This window comes from Aplysia californica, unplaced genomic scaffold (genome assembly GCF_000002075.1).
Source record: "Aplysia californica isolate F4 #8 unplaced genomic scaffold, AplCal3.0 scaffold00060, whole genome shotgun sequence".
Taxonomy (NCBI): Eukaryota; Metazoa; Mollusca; class Gastropoda; order Aplysiida; family Aplysiidae; genus Aplysia; species Aplysia californica.
In genome coordinates this window covers 1,824,421-1,844,365 of record NW_004797330.1, presented here as the reverse complement: position 1 = coordinate 1,844,365, position 19,945 = coordinate 1,824,421, and the positions used below count along the sequence as shown (strand labels likewise).

Here is a 19,945-nt window from a genome sequence, read left to right as displayed (position 1 = left end):
AGAGAGAGAGAGAGAGTGAGAGACAGGGAGTGAACGATGGGGACAGTGAAAGAAGGGGGAGGGAATGGGAAGTCACATATTGCCCATTGGCCTGTGTTTAAATTATGTCGCTTTTTAAATAATTAACCAAATGTTCCAGCCAGTCGGACAAGGTCTCGGGGTGACGCTGAACACCCCATAAAATGTGGTCAAACAACTGAAACGATCACTCTGGACTCTGGACGTTGGTGTACAGGGAAACGTAAAAGTCACTCAAAGTTCCGACAGAGAGAGAGAGAGAGAGAGAGAGAGAGAGAGAGAGAGAGAGAGAGAGAGAATATATATATGTATTTGTACAATTTTGTTAAACAACACGTTCGACAGTGTTAGACTCACAGGCATCAGTTTGAAAATGGGCAGTTTGGCCACGTGACATCCTTTGTCCTTTCTCCACGACGGCACAGGCACGTTAAGGTTGGGCAGGTACTGGGAGAACAGCAGCAGAAGAGCAATCGTCCTGCCACAACCAACAGAATCGATTATCTATACATATTATATTAGTGAAAGTCCGTCACTTTGGCCGTCTAAAACGTCCGAACCATTTAACTGTCGAAGGCCCAGGAAGTTGTCTCACTAACAAGGCAATCCCCAATGTCCGGATCGGATGCGGGAACAAGTTTACTTTAATATGCCACAACACTGCGCTGGTCAGACATTATGTGTCGGTTACGTTCTGAACGAGTTACAAAACCCTCCACAGCAAAACAACAATAACAGCAGCAAAAACAGCAGCAACAACAACAATGACAATAACAAAAGCAACAACAACAATAACAATGACAACAACAACAACAACAACAACGACAACAACAATGACAACAACAATGACAACATCAACACTTTTGGGGTTATCTACACTGCTGAGAACATCCATGTCAAGAATTCTTGATAACGACCTATGTCAGGAGGTTTATTCTTGCTTTTGTTCTCTGTGCCCAGCACAGCATGTTATCTTTAAGTATTGCTTCTCTCAGAGCAAGTTAAAGCACATACTCAAGGATAGGTGATTTTACGAGGGGCTTTTTAAAAAAATCACTTTCTGACAAGTTATCTCTGATGTTGAGACACCACTGGCAAATATTTGTTGGTTAGGAAATAATATGTATAGGAAGACATAATTACCTTAGTGCGGTCAAAAATTCGTGGCGCGACTTATCGTGAAATATCTCCTCAACTATCAAACATAAACTCTCCAGCTTTTGCACAGGGACTTTTATCAATTTGTCTTAACAAATCAATATTATTTTTGTAAAGGCCCGTTAGCTCTATTCTAAAAAATTCCTTAATAAATACTAAAATCCTAGTGGGTGGTTTCTACAGATTTTAAATGGTTTACAGCTGGGACGATATCGCTTTTAAAAGCAAGTCCATAATTTTTTTTCTAATCGCGAGATTATTTTTATTGAACGCATGTTTTGAGAACTTATTGAAGTACAAAAAAGTGTTCACTATAAAAATCAATTTCTTATAACTAGTATTGCCACTAAAAAGTGTCATTGGTGAGCTGTGACGTAGGCCATATGAGAACACAAAATGTGTGCAAGAAGCGGGAAGTGCTGTGAACAATTCTTTTTTTCTGCGTGAAGAAAGTTTGTAGTATTTTATAAACATTTATGAAGAAAAGTTTTAAAATCTAGCCTCAATTGTTGTAGAAAAATATTCTTACGTTAAGACAAACTGAGACAAACTGCTGAGCAAAGTATGGGCCCGTTATAAAGATATTTGAGGATAACTTGGCCCACGAATTTTTGACCACCGCGCTATAAAGTGTCATCCATTGTTTGTTGGTAGGAAATATGTATAGTATAGTAAGACACACTTACTAAAGTGTCCTCCAGTGTTGGTCTGAATGCTCAGTAAGACGTCAGCGAGTACGCCAAGGAGGTTGTAGATAGAAAGTTATATTTATAATATTAATAATGTTGTTCTTAACATCACAAGACGAGACAGGCAGAGAAATGAAGAAGTAAGAGCAGCTATCGGCACAGAGTCCTGCCTGCGTTACACGGAAAGACAGAGGATAAAATGGTTTGGCCACCTATTACGCATGTCACCTGACCAGCCAGTCTTTAGAGCCTACAACACCAAGCACTCAGGCTATAAAGGAAGAGGAAGGCCACGCAAAAGGTGGATCGAAGGTGTCAAGGAAACCCTAAGAAAACATAACATCACAACTGAAAGAGCTGCGGAGCTGGCCTACCATAGTAAATTGTATCTCCCCTCGACGCTTAACGGCAACAGAGGATGAAAAAGTAAAGTAAAGTAAGTAATAATGTTCTTTGGCTACGTACATAGTGCTGATGCCCCAGTGTGCCTGGCAGAAGCGGAGAGCGACACCCACGAGAGAGAGGCCGACGAGGCTGATGGTGGGCACGATGGTGATGGGTCCGATGTAGCGGAGCAGGAGGCCGATCAGACCGGTACAGCCCAGGAGCACCTGGACTACAGAGGCGAGCATGATGCCGCCTTGTATCTGGTGGTGGGGGTCGGGGGTGTTGGGTGGAAGGGGGAGGGGTGGATGGGGGATGGGTGGAAGGGGGGAGGGTGGAAGTGTAAGGGGGGATGGAGGTTGGGTGGGAGTGGTGAGGTTGGGGTTGTGGAGGTGGGGGTGGGGGTGGGGGTTGAAGGCAGAGGTGGGGATGGGGTGGGGTGGAAAAAAGGGTTGGGTGGAAGGGAAGGGGGTATGGGTTAATCAGTACCGCTTTTCCATGTTGCAAATCCAACTGGTGGGCATGTTTCTCTTGAGGCCGTTAGAAAGTTGTAATTTTTGTGAAATTTCTTTTCTACTCATTACCAGGAGTTTATAATTTTACTGAATTTGGCTCTAGATTTTTCTAGATTCTATACGTTCTACTCGTGTTCTAGATCTACTCATGTGTTAGTAATGCCTGAAACAAAGACTGGAAGACACTCCTGTTAAACAACGCCTCTTGTGCAATGTGTAAGCTTTTTTTTTACCACTAGGCCCAGACGGTGTTGTACGTGGGTTCCATTCCGAGTAGGGCGTTGATGGCCTAGTGGTTAGGCTACCGGACTCGTAATCGTGAGGTTGTGGGTTCGGGGGTTCGAGCTGCGGGTCCGACGTTGTGTCCTTGGGAAAGGCACTTTACACGAATTTTCCCCACTTCACCCAGGTGAAAATGGGTACCCGGCTATATACAGTGAAAGATCTTGTCAGTTTGTTAGTGTTTGAGCACTTAACCAGCTGCTAGCACTGTATGCTTCCCGAGAAGCTGAGAATGTTTCTGAGTGTTCTATGGTCTGCTGGGGTAATAATATAGTGTTGAGCGCATAGAGCTTGCTTTCGAGTGGGGACACGCGCTATACAAAAGCTATTTTATTATTTATTATTTAAAAAAAATCGAACGTGGCCTTCTGCCTGCTGGGATATTGTGTCTCTCACAGTCCGGGTTAGTCCCGGCAGGCAGGATTGAGGCAGCCTACCTCTGAGATGATCTAAAATGTGTCGATGGGAGCGTAAAGCAGTCACGATTGCAATCAATGAGTTCCAGTTTTTAGTAGGCGTTTTACGGCACTCGCAACACAATAAGGTCATATGATATAAGTGCCAAAGATTAGAGATGTTACAAGAGAGTAACACAATGAGGTAATTTAAGTACCGAAGATTAGAGGAGTTACAAGGGAGTAACAAACAAAGAAATGAAGGAGGAAGGATCAGGCGAAAGGCGTTTGGTAGGACAGAAGGAACAAACCACACCAGAGCACCCGCCACGCACCCGCTAACGGATTCCACCTGTCTTTAACTCACCTCTCTCATCCTGGGCTTCCAGACGTCCCCGGCGTCCAGTGTGGAGTTGGCCGCTAGATAGGGCGCTGGAATATAAGTACACAGGTCGATGATGATGATGATGATGATGATGATGATGATGATGATGATGATGATGATGATAAAGATAGGTAGATAGATAGATAGATAGATAGATAGATAGATAGATAGATAAATAGATAGATAGATAGATAGATAGATAGATACATAGATAGATAGATACATAGATAGATAGATAGGCAGACGGACAAAAAACAAACAATCAAACAGACAGATAGACAAACTAGTACCCACCCATATCCGGACACTTCCAAATGTCAACACTCATGAGAGCACCGATGGCAGGCAGGAATTTGTGACAGCCTCCTTGCAGAATTGACAACCTGGACAGGAAAAGAGATATACATAAAATATATAATTATAAATTACACTTTTATTAGTCCCAGAAGGGCACTTTGGTTTGCAATGGTAAACATACATTTACATAGATAAATACATAATTATAAATACATAATTATAAATACATTATTTTAAATACGTACATACATAAATACATGCACAAATACGTACATCAATACACAATATTACACAAATACAGAACAGTTTACAACCATGCCACTGTCGGTCACCACAGTGCAGCGCCTTGTATTTTGAGCTAGGGTTGTCGTGTCTTGCTCAAGGACACACCACAGTGACCACCCATCTGATCCCCGTGTCACCGATTTCCCACTTGGAATTACTGGAGTCTAAACTCACTATTCTCCTATCTACTTGAGCCCCAAAATATTATACGTACTAAGTGAATAATACATAGATAGATAGATAGAAAAATAGATAGATAGATAGATAGTCTCCACGCAGTATCTATTCGGAGACGTCTCCAACGGAGATAGACCAATCAAAATGCTTTGTGCCTCTAGACTAGACCAAGTAAAAAAATCTGAGGGGTTACAGGGGGGCACACGCCACTGTTTAAACCCATAATTTGATATTTTGCAGTTAAGCTGGACATTTTCTTGAAAATAGTTGATTAGCGAATGCTTTAGTGGCTATATGCGTGATCTGTTGCAAATAATACGCAGTTTGATCCCCCAAAGCAGTGCATCTGTGAGCGGGAATGCGTCTCCGAATAGTTCCTGGGTGCTCGCCGGAGTCGTCTCCGAATAGTGTGTGCCGGTCTCCAGTCTTTGTGGCGCCACATCGTTACCTCTGAAGTACAAAGTTCTATCTGAGAGTCTTGGCCATTTTGAGTTACTAAGACTAAGAGGTCAAAAATCAAATGTTCCATCTGCTCTATCAAAATCGTAAGATTTTTCCAGTCATTATCAAGATATTCAAAGAATTGCTTTCGAAAAAGCTTGAAAAAATACGATGAAACTCAACAATTTTGACGTCAAATTTCTCAAACCTTGGTACTAACTGAGCAGATAGAACTTTGTAATTCTGCGATAGCGGTTTGTAGCCATGACGTCATTTAATGAGCCGGCTTTCAACTTCTTTTACGAATTCATTTAAAAATGGGGAAAAGAGGAGAGGGGGAGGAGAGGAGTCGAAATGTATTCTATTGTAGGCTACCTTGACCTCTCAGAGGGTGCGGTGGCGGAGCGGTTAGTGCGCTCATCTCCGAAGCGGAAAGTCCGGGTTCGAGTCTCGGTTCGGACACGCATTTTTTCGCCCCCTCCTGCCCACCCAGCAGTAATGGGTACCTGACTTCGAGTTGGGGAAGTAAAGGCGGCATGGAAAGGAACTGGCCACCCTACCACAATATGCCGAAGGCCCAGGAAGTTGTCTCACTAACAAGGCAATCCCCAATGTCCGGATCGGATGCGGGAACAACTTTACTTTACCTTTAACCACTTCACTGCTGGACCCGAGAATTGAGTCATGGAGCAGGTCTAAAAGTAGAAGCGTATACCTGCGTGTCATAAATCCCAGTTTATAAAAATCGATAGCATATGTATAGCGCAAATCTCCGCTCAACAGCAAGCTCTATGCGCTTCACAATCTATACTATTACCTCAGCAGACCTGAGAGCATTCTGAAACACACTCAACTTCCTAGGAAGGATACAGTGCAAGCAGCCATTTATAGGCGCTAAAACACTAACATACTGACAAGATCTTTCGCTGTATATGACCGGGTACCCATTTCCACCTGGGTGGAGTGAGGAAAATTCTTGTAAAGTGTCTTTCCCAAGGACACAACGTCGGGCCCGCGGCTCGAACCCCCGTTCCCGCAACCTCACGATTACGAATGAATCCAGTCGCCTAACCCCTAGGCCACCGACGCCACGGACACCTTGAAGGCTACTTTTTTGGCAATTCCCGATGTCCGGATCGGATGCGGGGACAACTTTAGATCTACTTTTTTTTTTTTACCTTGGCCACTCACCGGACGCCAAACAGACACTGCAGGATGGTGCTGACTCCACACATGAACAGGAAGGTGGACGTGACCTCTGACTTAACTAGGTCAAGGTCACCAGCGCAGAAGTAGACGCACGTGACCAGAGGGACGGTGATGGTAGAGCTGATACTCTGAAGTATGTGCTGTGAAATAGGAAATTGTACTGGTTTAACGTCCCTTTCAACGCTTTCTCGGTCACTAAATACACTAGATTTGGGAAGGCAGCACATCATAAAAATAAACAAGTTGATAAGAAAGGCATCAAGAACAATTGGTAGAGACCTAAGTAACTTTGAATATCTGCACAAGACAAACGTTCTAAAAAGGGCGGAAGTAATGCTTAGTGACCATAGCCACCCACTGACATCGGAATTTCAACTATTCGATCCGCAGTAAACGATACATTTCCAAAAAAGCAAGAACAGACAGATATAGAAATTCATTCGTACCAACTGCAATGAGGTTACTGAACACACAGTACCACAAATGAAACACACACACACACACACACACACACACACACACACACACACACACACACACACACACACACACACGCACACACACACACCCACACAGAGAGAGAGAGAGAGAGAGAGAGAGAGAGAGAGAGAGAGAGAGAGAGAGAGAGAGAGAGAGAAAGAGGGAGGGAGGGAGAGAGAGAGAGGGAGGGAGTAGGAGCATTACTATAGGAGCTGTGTGCTGCATAATAATATGTTCTTAGTATTATTGTACAGCGCATTGAGCACTTCTTTGTGGAAATACGCTATATAAATCTATATAAATGCAATTTATTTATTTATTTATATTTATTTATGAGTGGAAGTGAAAGGTAACGGTTCCTGCCTATTTAATTCAGCAACACGTTCGACTTCTTAAGTAGCGTGTCTAATTACGACACAAAGGCCGCCTTTCGTCAAATCAAAGAGCTCCAGGAGGCGTTACGAGAACGATGTATGGCCACGCGCTACCGTAGAGCCACAACGTTCTATCTGACGTGGGTGGTTGGTGGTTGCTCTGGTGTGGTTTGCTCCTTCTTTCCTATCGAACATCAATCGTCCTTATCTCTCCTCCTTCTTTTTTGTGTATGTTACTCTCTTGTAACTCATCAATTCATCGGCACTTATTCTGACCTTATTGTGTTGCAAGTGCCCTAAAACTCTTTCGAAAATTAAACTAAGGTCAGAAACCAATTATGTATACAATGCTCTATCGGCTCTAAGCAAATTTGTTACATTTTCGGAGTCATTATCAAGATATTCAAAGAATTGCATTCGAAAAAGCTTGAAATTGTTGTGAAACTAAAACATTTTGCACGTCAAATTCCTCAAAACGAGGTCCTGAGCAGATAGAACGTTGTCATTCTATTGTAGCGAGCGGGACACACGACCAAGGTAATTAGTTAGTCATTGACTTCTGGTCACAGTGTCAGCGTCATAAGTGTAGTTTTAGCATTTCTCGGTGTAGCTTTGGCATACGCATGATGAGTCAAGCCCCTTTTTTCTTTTGTCGTCAATCATTGTTTCCAGAGTATAAGAGTATAATAATATTATTTATCGAAAAGAAATCTACAAATTAATACAAATCCGTCTTCTTATAGACATTCATACACGCTGACTACGGTATGAAGGAATTTGGTTCGAACTCCTTATTGATGGTTTTTTTGGCGTCTTGACAGACGATCTTAAAGCAGTATGCATGAAATTCAGAAATAGCTTTGCTTGGGTGGAGGACAAAGAGGAAGTAGATTGGCCAAGTACTACTTCCCTTCCTTCTGGCGTGACTTCCTTGATATGCTTTTTTTTTGGTAAGTGAGGGGGCAAAGGAGGTGAGGGGGTGGGGGCAGAAAGAGGAGACGAAAGTAGACAACAGAACATTGCTAGAGAACAGGAAAGGAGTAAAAGGAGACAATTTTAGAGAATAAAATTTTTCGGTCGCTACCCGAACTTGAACCCGGGACCTTTGAATGAGAGGCCGACACCTTAACCTTAACCTCTGGGCCACGAAATATGCTCCAAAGGAAATGAGAAGTAGAGATGTATAGTAAAGATGTAAATTAGTTATTCCTTTACGCCCGGCCCGACACTGTCTCGGGCTCTCTGGCTAGATTAAAAGCAGAAGCGAATTCCTGTGTTTCATATATATATTGTTATTATTTTTAAAAATTAAATAGCACGTGATTCTATGTGGCTTGACGTCCTTTTGTGTCTGTGGAAGGGCGGGGGAAGGTGGAAAGACGGCGATATACTCTTTATCCCGAACAAATACACCCTTCATATCTTGCTCCAAACCCTCACCCCTCTCCCTTTCCCTCAAATCTCCCCCGCCTCCTATACCCCTCATACCTCCCCAATACCCAATCCAACCCGACCCCCACCCTGGCCTTACCCCAGCCTCCCCATCCCCCCAGCCTCCCCATCCCCCCCAGCCTCCCCACCCCCAGCCTCCCCATCCCCCCAGCCTCCCCATCCCCCCAGCCTCCCCATCCCCCAAGCCTCCCCATTCCCCCAGCCTCCCCATTCCCCCGACCTCCATATCCCCTTCCTATTCTCCCATCCTTTTCTTTTCTCATAACTCTTTTACTCTTAGATTTGCTCCATAACTCACATCTCGAGTGTGCAAAGAGTCTACATAACAAGAGGGGCCACTCCTCTCTTTGAGCCAATTACAAAAGTGTCCTCAAAATTCGGTGGCGCCCTCTTCACAAAAGCGTACCTGTTGCGAACAGAGTTACCCTACTTGAGTTTAAAAAAACAACAAAGTGAAACTAGCAAGTTTTTGAATAAATTTCGGAAGAACGCTTTTTTAAAATGGTTACACTGACAAAAAACCTCTTCCGGAGGAAAGGGTGATCGTTTTCTTTGTTTAATTTGACTTTAGAATGAAAGGCGAGAGGTCATTAAAATTTTAAAAAACCTAAAACCCCACACTGAACGAACCCGAACTGCTGATGAACAGCAGTCGATCTGCGCACGCAAGGAGGTGCTATTCCTATTCTTCTTCTGGAAAAACGAAAGAGAGCTTCAAAACAGACTGCAGCGCCATCTGAAGCAAAGAGCGAACTTCCTGCGGACACTTTTTGGGCTGAGTGGCCCATCTTGTTATGTACTATCTTTGGAGTCTGGCAGTGAAGTGGGTAAGGGCCTTGTTAAATTGTAGTTGCTTTGAGGGTTTTATAAGATCACCTACTTGACTCAGTCAGACCGGCAACTGATATAAAAATCACAACTCCCGCCTTTTATAATATCCTGGTAGCCTTGTGGGGTTTATTGGGGCATACAACAATACAAGCGGAAAGTCCGGGTTCAACCCTCAGTACGGACACGGTTTTTTTCGCCCATTCCTGCCCACCCAGCAGTAACGGGTACCTGACTTCGAGTTGGGGAAGTAAAGTCGGCGTGGAAAGGAACTGGTCACCCTACCACAATATGCTGAAGGCCCAGGAAGTTGTCTTACTGACAAGGCAATCCCCAAGGTCCGGATCAGATGCGGGAACGACTTTACTTTACTCTACACAAGATATGCTACGTCATCACGTCAACTTGGTTGGTTAAGGTCCTACCTGCAGAGCGAACAGGAGGCACAGGTGTGGAGGGGGGATGTCCGAAATACCATATTGCATTCCGGACGTTTTCTCCTCATAGCTCTGCTCCACTTTCTTATCACTGAAAAACAAAAACAAAACAACAAAATAAAATAAAACAAAAGACAAAACAAAACCAGCCTCCCCCCCCCAAAAAAAATAAAAAAATAAAAAATAAAATAACAACAACAACAACAACAACAGGAAAGACCGTACTTAATTCGTTGAGTAAACTTATAGAAACTGCGAGAAGTTGAATTAACTAACAACAAATAAATGGTCGTTTTTTAAGGACAAGCGGGCTAACCCAGATTTCGGGGGTTTCCACAAATCTTGAACTACACCAAAAGTGGGCATTGCCCTACCTATAGGAGAAGTTTGGTTTCATTGGTGTGTATATTTGTTTGGTTATAGAGAAAACTCTCCTTGTCTTTTAAAGAAATTGAACAGTGGGCCAAAACCTTTCCTTCGATTCTCTCAAAACAGCATTTTTCGGGATAGCCCCCTTGCGCTTAAAAACGACCAAATGTAGCTTTGGGTGTCTGGCTTTCCCTTTTACTATGTGCTTCGTTTCAATGTTACAGGTCCATTTTCCTTGCTCCCTCCCCCCCCCACCCCCAATTATTTAGGAGACTACCTGAAGTGTATTGAAGGGGATCCATTTTTTTAAAATCATTCTCATAACTTTCATCGAGTTGTTTTAAATGTTGGTGGCTTAAGATGATCTCAATGCTGTCTTCATGCAACTTCTTTCATGACATAATATTTACATATCCGTAAAATGCTCAACACCTGGGTCACAGATACTATAATAATAATAAATAATAAAGGACTTTTATATAGCGCTCAACCCCGATTAAAGTACACAGGTTCTGAGCGCTTTACAATACAGTACAACGTACAACAGTAACATAAAACGTTGTGTTCTGACTAAAAGAAAATCGCTCCAAATATTCATCTTATTAATTTAAAAACAGAAACGACTTCAGCTGACATTTGAAAGTACTCGCTAAAGCATGAGTTATCTGTTAGATCTATGTACTTTGGGGTGCATGGCTTTTCCAACATGTTGGTTATAATCATATTTATTTTGTTTTCGCACAGGTTAATGGAAGAATAAGAAACATTTAAACGATCAGAACTTGCTTTCAAAGGTATCTCATGTTTATCAACAAGAAGCAGAAGGGCCATGCACCATTCAGAACAAGCTGTTTGACGTTAAAATAAACTCTCATGGCTAGATATTGTAGAGAAAACTTTTCTTTTCGTGTAGGTGTTTATATGACCCCCTTTGAGGGAGGCATTTCGCTACCCAGAGCGAAATGCTCGCAGCTAAAGGGATTTGAAAAATTGCAACAACAACAACAACAACAACAACAACAACAACAACAACAACAACAACAACAACATACGACCCCATCGTACAGTTTAGAACCTTTAGGAGGCGGGCTCCTGACCCTGCTTGTCAGGGCTAACCCGGGTTGAGAGGGATACATCCCGGCAGAAAGATCGAGATACTTGATATTACTTGATGTTCCCCCCACTCGGGAATCGAACCAGGATCTCCTGTGTGCGACAACAAAGATCGTACATATCAAGATGGTTCACTCAGCCAAAAAAGTGTCCGCAGAAGTCCGCGCATTGGTTCAGATGGCGCTGCGGTCTTTGTTTTGAAGCTCTCTTTCGTTTCTCCAGAAGAAGAATAGGAATAGCACAGTTTTTTAGTTTCACTTTTGTTTTTCATACAAGTAAGGTAACTCTCATAGTAAAGTCCGCACTTTTTCGAAGAGGGCGCCACCGAATTTTGAGGACACTTTTTTAATCGGTTCAAAGAGAGGCGTGAACTATCTTGTTGTGTACGATCTTTGGCGACAACGAAGCGCCAAGACGCTACACCACCGACGTGGGTTCGAAATTTACCCCCCCCCCCCTTCTCAAGTTTGTGTGGACTTAAGTTAAGAGGCAAACAATGTCAAAGTCTTAGCTGCAGAAGTGTGACAATCTGGTCTTTCTGGCTGAGTTTACCTGTAGCTGTCCACCTCAAGTTCCACTTGTCCTGGAGTGATGGGCATACAGCAACACATCGGAGCTACCTGTAAAAGACGGGGATGGCAATTCGTTTCTGACAATAGGCAACTAGGATTGGGATTATCAATAAGACCATAAACAGAATAAGACGGACTTTTTCTTTGAGAATGTACAAGACAAGATTGTCCTGTCACAGAGGGTACTGGACATCAAAAGGTCAAAGAAAAAGCTTTGTTGAATATTGTTTTTAGTTTTAGTAAAGGTTTTACAGCGCCTGGAACGGCATACAGCCATATGAGCGTCAAGGGGTGGATGTCAAAAGAGAAGTCCTTAAGGGAATCAGACTTACTCTGCTCACCTCTCTAGCTTCAACAGCACAAAGTCTGCTTCGACTGTCAAGGCACCCAGGAAATAGTGGGTCACAAGAGTGTGACAAACATACAAAAGAAGTAGAGGAAAAATGACAATATTAAGGATTAGGAAAGAAAAAGCAGCAGTTCCCTGTTGTAGATCAGGCACAGTTATGATCCTGACATTGATGAATCAGCCCATTTACAATTCTACTGTGCACTAGAACGAGAAATGTCCCCTCTTTGGGAATGGCCTAAAGACACTACAGTCAGTGGCACCGCCCCGGGGGGTTCGGCCATTTGTGCTGGGAAACAGTAAGACAAAGACAGAAACAACAGAGGGTGAGTAAAGAAGTAGGACCTTCCAGAGGCGCCCTCCAAACACCCGCCCTGTCAATTAACGCTATCTTTACGTCGTGTTTTAATATCGTATCCATACGACGTGATTTTACTCGTTAATAATTCTGTACTCTTTGCATAGCAGTCTGTCAAAATGATTTTTTGAGAAATACTGAAAGTTTCAAAGAGATCTTCGTACTAGAAGTATTCTAAAATGTGAAGAATACAATCCCGGGGGTATAAATTGACCCCAGGACGTACGGATAGGGTTTTTAAAAAAGTAGGTATTTCAAAACATTTTAAAAATCAACAGTCGTATTATGTCAGCTGTTTGTTTGAATAAGCATAAAGGTTAACCACCAGAACAGGTGACTTCTTGTGTCGAAGGAAAGGTTCAAGTCTCGACATCTCAACAGAGAGGTAAAGAGTTGGAATACAGGACACACAACCAGGGAAGATGAATCCAGACCATGATGCTTCACTTCACCGTAATTTTCGTAAGTCACCTGCCAGTGCAGCCAGTGCAGCCAGTCAAGGGGTAGCCAAGGAGTTTACAGTAGTTCTAAGCTCCTTGGGGGTAGCCTACTCTGCAACGGGTGACCTTTGCCTCAGATTATTCCCCTCCATCCTCTACCTCCTCTCCCCACGCAATAAAGCTGATGATAAGCCTGAGTGCACTGGTTTAGCCTTGAAAGTGTTTGTTAAGTCTCTGAGGGGGTTAACCCTATCTGTACGCCTTGGGGTCATTTTGTTACCCCGGGGTTGTATTCTTCACATTTCAAAATACTTCTAGTACGAAGATCTCTTTGACACTTTCAGTATATCTCAAAAAATCATTTTGACAGACTGCTATGCAAAACGTACGGATCGGATTAACGAGTAAATTTCCTTTTTGGGAAGTGGTGGCACAGAGTTCCTCACATCGTATGGATACGGTAATAAAACACGACGTACGGATAGGGTTAAGCATCTCTCCAAGGGCAAAGAGGGTTTATGAAAATTGCCCTGGAACGCAGTTGTAATAACGTACATGCGTGCAAAGTTTCGAGTCGCTGAACCCAGTTATAACGAGTTTAGCCCTTAGGTGAGACACCCCCTCCCCCCCCTCCCCCCCTTTAACACCATGTTGACACACTTAACATCAATAAGGGGGTTTGGGGCGGGTGAAGTTGCGGTTAGTTGAGGAGAAAAAAGGGAGAGGAAGGGGGAAGGGGGGGGGGGCGGCATAAATTACATCTATAAGTAGATCAGTTGCGGGTAGATGGGGGGGGGGGGGGGGGGGGCAGGGGGCTGGGGGTTGGTTGGGAGTGGGTCTTTCAGACGTGTCTGGCAGGCCAACTTTTGTTGAAAAGGAGACAGCGTGTAACCACCACCATTCCCCAGATACTCCATAGATTGAGCGACCCTTTCGTGCACTGCGGCGAATAGCGCAACCGTTACGTATATATATATATATATATCTGGTGCGGGCGAATTGCAGCCGCTGCCCCCCCCCCCCCCAAGCAACATCAAACCAAAAAAACAAAACAACAACAACAACAGCCGAAAACAGCAAAAAAGAAATCAGCCTTTCACAAAGTTATGTGAAGAAACTTTCGATGAATCAGCCCGCCCTAAAAAAGCGGAAATCAACAACTTTGCAAAACTGATTATGTGTGTCAAAATACTAGATTCTAGATATTAGAGCCAAGAACAATTTTCACCATGAGTTTTTTAACGAAAATTTGTTCGCTGAAAGCTGAACTTTTAAATCATTTTATTATTTTTGATACAGTTCCGCTACCTTCGCTGGATCTATCTATCTATCTATCTATCTATCTATCTATCTATTTATCTATCTATCTATCTATCTATCTATCTATCTATCTATCTATCTATCTATCTATCACGAGGATCTCGTTGTCTAGAGGTTACGGTGTTCGCCAAGAAGAGTTTTACTGTAAACCCTCTTTGATTCGCCTCTCACTCAATAGGTCACGGGTTCGAAACCTGACAGCGACGGCACAATTTCTTTCTCTGACAATTTCTCCTTTCACCTCCTCTCCTGCTCTCTGCCCATGTTCTGTCGTCTGCTTTATTCTCCACTTTCTGCCCCCCCCACCCCCTCACCCCCTTTGCCCCCTCCTCTGAGCTCCTGCCCCTTGCTGCAGCCTTTATACTGCTGCTCCTTGTCTCCTTCTCACCGCTGTCTTTCAGCCACACCCCTGATCTTATGTAAGGTAAGATCTTAGCCTAACCTTCTCGGAGAAGTGAAAAAATCTCGAGGTCCTGTATACAAATTGAGCACGTTAAAGATCTCTTGGTGGTCCAAAATCGATAAGTGTAGGATTCGGCCGCCACCCAGGCAAAATTCAAAATTCCCACTAAACTGAAAGTGTTCAAAGTGTTTCACGAGCTCATATGGCCTTACGCAGTTGCGAGGGTCGTAATGTGTAAATAAGTTTATTCAGTATTTAAAGCCATTGGCTCACATCGCATCAAATAAACCACCCAATTGTTAAATACAGTTTCCATAATAATGAAAAAGTGTAGGTTGCGCACATATCTCTTATCATGGGTCAAACAAAGATTATTTCTGTCAGTGGGCCGAGTCAGGCTGTGAGGAATTAACAATTTCTTTTGGAGAACACAATTTGGACAACAACAAAAAATGAAGAGGAATTCATCTTCGATTTCATGAGTGTTTAAGAGCGTCGTAAAATACTTACCAAAACAAACAGTTAACTTTCATTCTGTCTTATAGTTTTTTTTCTATCTATCTATCTATCTATCTATCTATCTATCTATCTATCTATCTATCTATCTATCTATCTATCTATCTATCTCACCTTGCCATTGCTGTCGGACCCCGGTACAGACGTCATTATGGCACGCACAGAAATAACACAAACACTTTGACCTCCAAGAACAATAATATTAATAATTTTTGTGATCCGTGCACCGCAAGAAGACAGGACGAGTGACGGAAAGTTCAGAACGAACCCGTCAGTTTGGCGGCTCTACCTGAGCGATGACCGAAGCTGCTGCAGGTGTTACTGGTGATGGGACGCTCCAGCAATGGCGTTGACAAACTATGTGACCTAGAAACCTCACCCCTACCCCTACCCCTCTACCGCACCACTACCGACCCAACTACTGACCCCCCCCCCCCGCCCGCCCACTCACCTACCGCACCACACCAACCCGTACACCCCCCCCCCCCCGCCCCTTTCACTTCTGTCTCGCTAGAAAGGTTAAGTAGAGTACTGCCTTCTGTCCTGCAGAAGAATTTCATACCTTTCTGACTTGCGAATGGTGGGGGAGATTTCTAGGACAGGTTTGTCGACACGGGATTGGTGGTGCGTCACATCATATATATATATGATATATATATGTATAACCACCACAGAAGCTCACAAACTCATATTCAGAACACATACACCCACACATACACACACACACATATATTTATATATATATATATTTATATATGTATAATATTGTATAAATGTATTATATGTATATATCGTTTATATATATTTATATTATATATATATTTTAAAAATCATATATATGTATATTTCATATATTTATATACACATATAATCATTATGTATATATATCATCATCATCATTCGGTGCCTTGCCGACTGGCGTGGGCGATCATGGACCTCCACTTCACTCTGTCTTGCGTTGCAGCAATGGTGTTTGTGGTTCTTGCTGCTCCTAGCCATGTTGTCATTATTGTCTAGATTCTTTTCCCTCTGTCTGCCTCTGCCTCTCTTTCCATCAAACTCTGTCTGCCTCTGCCTCTCTTTCCATCAAACTTGCCTGTATATACATACTATATCCACATACTATAATTCATGATGCAATTGCGCAAAGCTGGTGCGACCACCTCCACCACACTGTGACGTCGGTGGCCTATTGGTTAGGCTCTCGGACTCGTAACCGTAAGGTCGTGGGTTCGAATCCCGTCAGGGGCCCGACGTTTTGTCCTTGGGAAAGGCACTTTACACGAAATTTCCTCACTTCACCCAGGTGGGAATGGGTACCCGGCTATAGACAGTGAAAGATCTTGTCAGTTTGTTAGTTTTTGAGCGCTTAATCAGCTGCTTGCACTGTATGCTTCCCGGGAAGCTGAGAATGTTTCGGAGTGTTCTACGGTCTGCTGGGGTAATAATGTAGTGTAAAGCGCATTGAGCCTGCTGTTGAGCGGGGATATGCGCTATACAAATGCTATTTATTATTATTATTACTGTGGGTAGTGGACTGCCTCTAGGTATGGGTTAGCTGCAAGTACCTTACTGTGTGAACTCCTTGGTTGGCAGCCAATAACCACAACGCATCCTTGGACCAGCTGGGGATGACTGCGGAGCACGAGGACGTTTGGTAGTTTTGGTGGTGGTTCTGCTTCTTATATGAAATGCACGGGACACACCAAGCATTTACAGTTGGTGGGAAATTTCAAATTTTGCCCGAATGCCGGCCGAAGCCTACTCTTATCGATTTTAGACCACTAAGGGATCTTTAACGTGCGCAACTTGCACATAGGCCCTCCGAGATTTTTCGCCCTTGCCCGAGAAGGTTATGTGTAGATCTTTTCTACCAGAAAATCAGGGAGTGTGGCTGAAAGACAGCAGTAAGAAGAAGCCAAGGAGTAGAAAGGCTGCAGAAAGAGTCGAGAGCCCAGAGGAGGGGGCAAAGGAGGTGAGGGGGTGGGGGCAGAAAGAGGAGACGAAAGCAGACGACAGAACATTGCTACAGAGCAGGAAAGGAAGTAAAAGGAGATTTTTTTAGAGAAAAGTTTTTTGGTCCCTTCCCGGATTCGAACCCGGGACCTTTCATTGAGAGGCCAACACCTTAACCTCTAGACCACGAGAGCCCCCAATGCTTCAACATGTCCAACGAAATGATCACTGGACGAATCGTGGCGTCAACAAAATTATAACTCTCAGCTATGAGTCCAATTTTAGTGGTGGGCTACCCGGTGGGTGAGAGAATTCTTCCCTCAACAGCAAAGTGCAGATGAGGATGTCACATAATTCCAATGTGGGGGGCTCTCGTGGCCTAGAGGTCTAGAGGTTAAGGTGACGGAGGAAGATTTGTGGCCACGGACAAGCAAAGAAATGTATGTGTGCCTAAAGACAGGTACCAAAAGTCGGATTTTGACAATTTTGAGTTAAGGGTTGTACCTTATAGCAAATTCGATGCTGAACTCAGGGGTTTTGATTTGTTTTTGATATCTCAAGTACTTTTTGAGATATTGCACATTTTGTGAGGTAGGGTATAAAAATATAATTTTGAGAAAATGAGCTTTTAAGTTTAACAAACGTGATAACACATACAGACTTACCCCCCCCAAAAAAAAACAAACAACAACAAACAACAACAACAAAAAAACAACAAAAAAACAAGAAAAGATTTTTAAAATGTATTTATTCATGAAAAATTCATTTCCAGTTTAACATTCAGTTGACATCGACATCATGAATGGAATCCAATGGTGAAACAGCCGGGAAGAGAAAACGTGCTTCAACAATAGATTTTAACACCTTTTAAAAGCAGTTTTCATTCTTTGTTTTTATTTTACCGTTCCCTCAAAATAATTCAAATTAAAACATTTAGAAATCAAATTAATGAAAACCCTTTGAGTACGTTGTAAAAAAATGTTGGGTCTATCATTTTTTTAAAATGGAAACACATTTTGGTCAAAAAAGTGATTTTTGTCATGATCAGCCTGTAGCTGGAAACGGTCTGGGGCGACTTTTGGTACCTTTCTCTGGGCGCACAGACAAATTGGTTTTAGAAAAATGTGGCGTACCGGTTTCTTGAACTGAATCGTCGAAGGTGATAACACCCCCCCCCCAACCACCCCACCCCCACAAAAAAACAACAAAAAACAAAAAAGAAAAACAACAACTTTACAACTTTTTTCGTAATATCTCGCTTAAGAATTGTTCCAAAAGGTCGTAATTTGGAACAGACGTAATTTATTTAAAAGGAATTTGTTTGATACGAAATCCTTAAAGAAGAAACTCATTTTGAAAACGGAAGTGGCTTAAAAAAAACACACCCATACACACAATGAGCACATTTTTTCGGGGGAGGGGGAGAGGGAGAGGGAGGGGAGGATGAGCAATGCACAACATTTTTTGGAGTTTGCATATCCTAATGGGGAAAGGAACTGGCCACCCTACCACAATATGCCGAAGGCCCATGAAGTTGTCTCACTAACAAGGCAATCCCCAATGTCTGGATCGGAAGCGTGAACAACTTTACTTTTACATATCCTCAAACATGACAATGGGCTTTGCCAGTGAACCGCAGCGAACCAAATCAAGCTTTTTAAGACGATCGAGGGTCCATGAACACATTACTATACTGTGCTTTGATCCATGTCTGCCTCGCGAACATGAAATGACACCTCAGTCGTGGGTTAAGATCTGCTCGGGGAATGCAGGCCATTGGGTGAAGGAAAATCCTAGTTGCTTTGCAGCCGTCGTTTTGTTTGGGAATTTTTACTTCTGATTCTTTATAGATCCAAACAGACGGAACCTATCCACCGATGGCACCAATGAAAGTCCTTTTCTAAATGAGGTCACTTCAGCTTTCTGTCCGTACCTTGTGCAAAACTTATGAAATGTCAAAGGAGATGAGTAAAGGGGATGGGGGCTGAAAGGAATCGAAAGCAGACGACAGAGAGCAGGAAAGGAGGTGAAAGGAGACACTTTAGAGAAGAAAATGTTTCGGTCGCTACCCGGATTCGAACCCGCGCACCTATGAATGAGAGGCGAACACCTTAACCTCTAAGCCACGAGACCCCCTCCCCCCCAGGGTCTTTCTTCTCCACGGGGCCAACAAGTGGGTAACCATAAAATCACGAGGGAAAGGCGATTACATTTTTTTAACAGGAGGGAGACCGCGACAGGCGACAAAAGAATCTTTTATCTGTGTGACAACTCAAGCAAATCTCTTAACCTTTTGACGAAGTAAAAAAGATTTAAAAAAAATAAATCGGCACATTGCAATGGGAAATAACTCGTATAATACCTGATACGGAAGTCGCTTTTCTAGAGTTTGTTCCCTTGTCAATATATCATTCGAAAAAATCCTTGGGGGGGGGGGGGGGGGGGGGGGGGTTCTTTTTAAAGCACCTGGACACTTCTGGAGGGCGACTGAATAGCAACGCAAGCAACTTTTATGTTGATATGGATGATACATTATGTACTCTGTATCCTCGTATAACGTAGATAGACCAAACAACAGCTGTACTTGACCGCTGTAATTTCTTTATAACGGACTTTTTTGGGGCAGAAAATATTCGGAGACGTCTCTAGCGAGCAGCCAGGAGCTGTTCAGAGACCATCTCCCGCACATAGATGTACTGCTTTGGGGGGTCAAACTGTGCATTATTGGCTGCAGATCCCACAT

General features: G+C 43.2%; 1 protein-coding gene across 1 annotated transcript in view; it reads right to left on the bottom strand.

The window, feature by feature from the left end:
- The window catches only part of LOC101856164 (solute carrier family 23 member 1), a 23,094-nt gene extending 7,547 nt beyond the window's left edge, over positions 1–15,547 (bottom strand). Inside the window, exons 1-8 of the mRNA XM_005093252.3 lie at positions 15,361–15,547; positions 11,841–11,908; positions 9,795–9,897; positions 6,218–6,375; positions 4,121–4,209; positions 3,809–3,873; positions 2,331–2,512; positions 376–496 (exon numbers count right to left, since the gene is read on the bottom strand). Of these exons, the coding sequence (XP_005093309.1) occupies positions 376–496; positions 2,331–2,512; positions 3,809–3,873; positions 4,121–4,209; positions 6,218–6,375; positions 9,795–9,897; positions 11,841–11,908; positions 15,361–15,396 (822 nt within the window). The 5' untranslated portion in view covers positions 15,397–15,547. The remainder of the gene's footprint in view (positions 1–375; positions 497–2,330; positions 2,513–3,808; positions 3,874–4,120; positions 4,210–6,217; positions 6,376–9,794; positions 9,898–11,840; positions 11,909–15,360) is intronic.
- Positions 15,548–19,945: the final 4,398 nt, after the last annotated feature.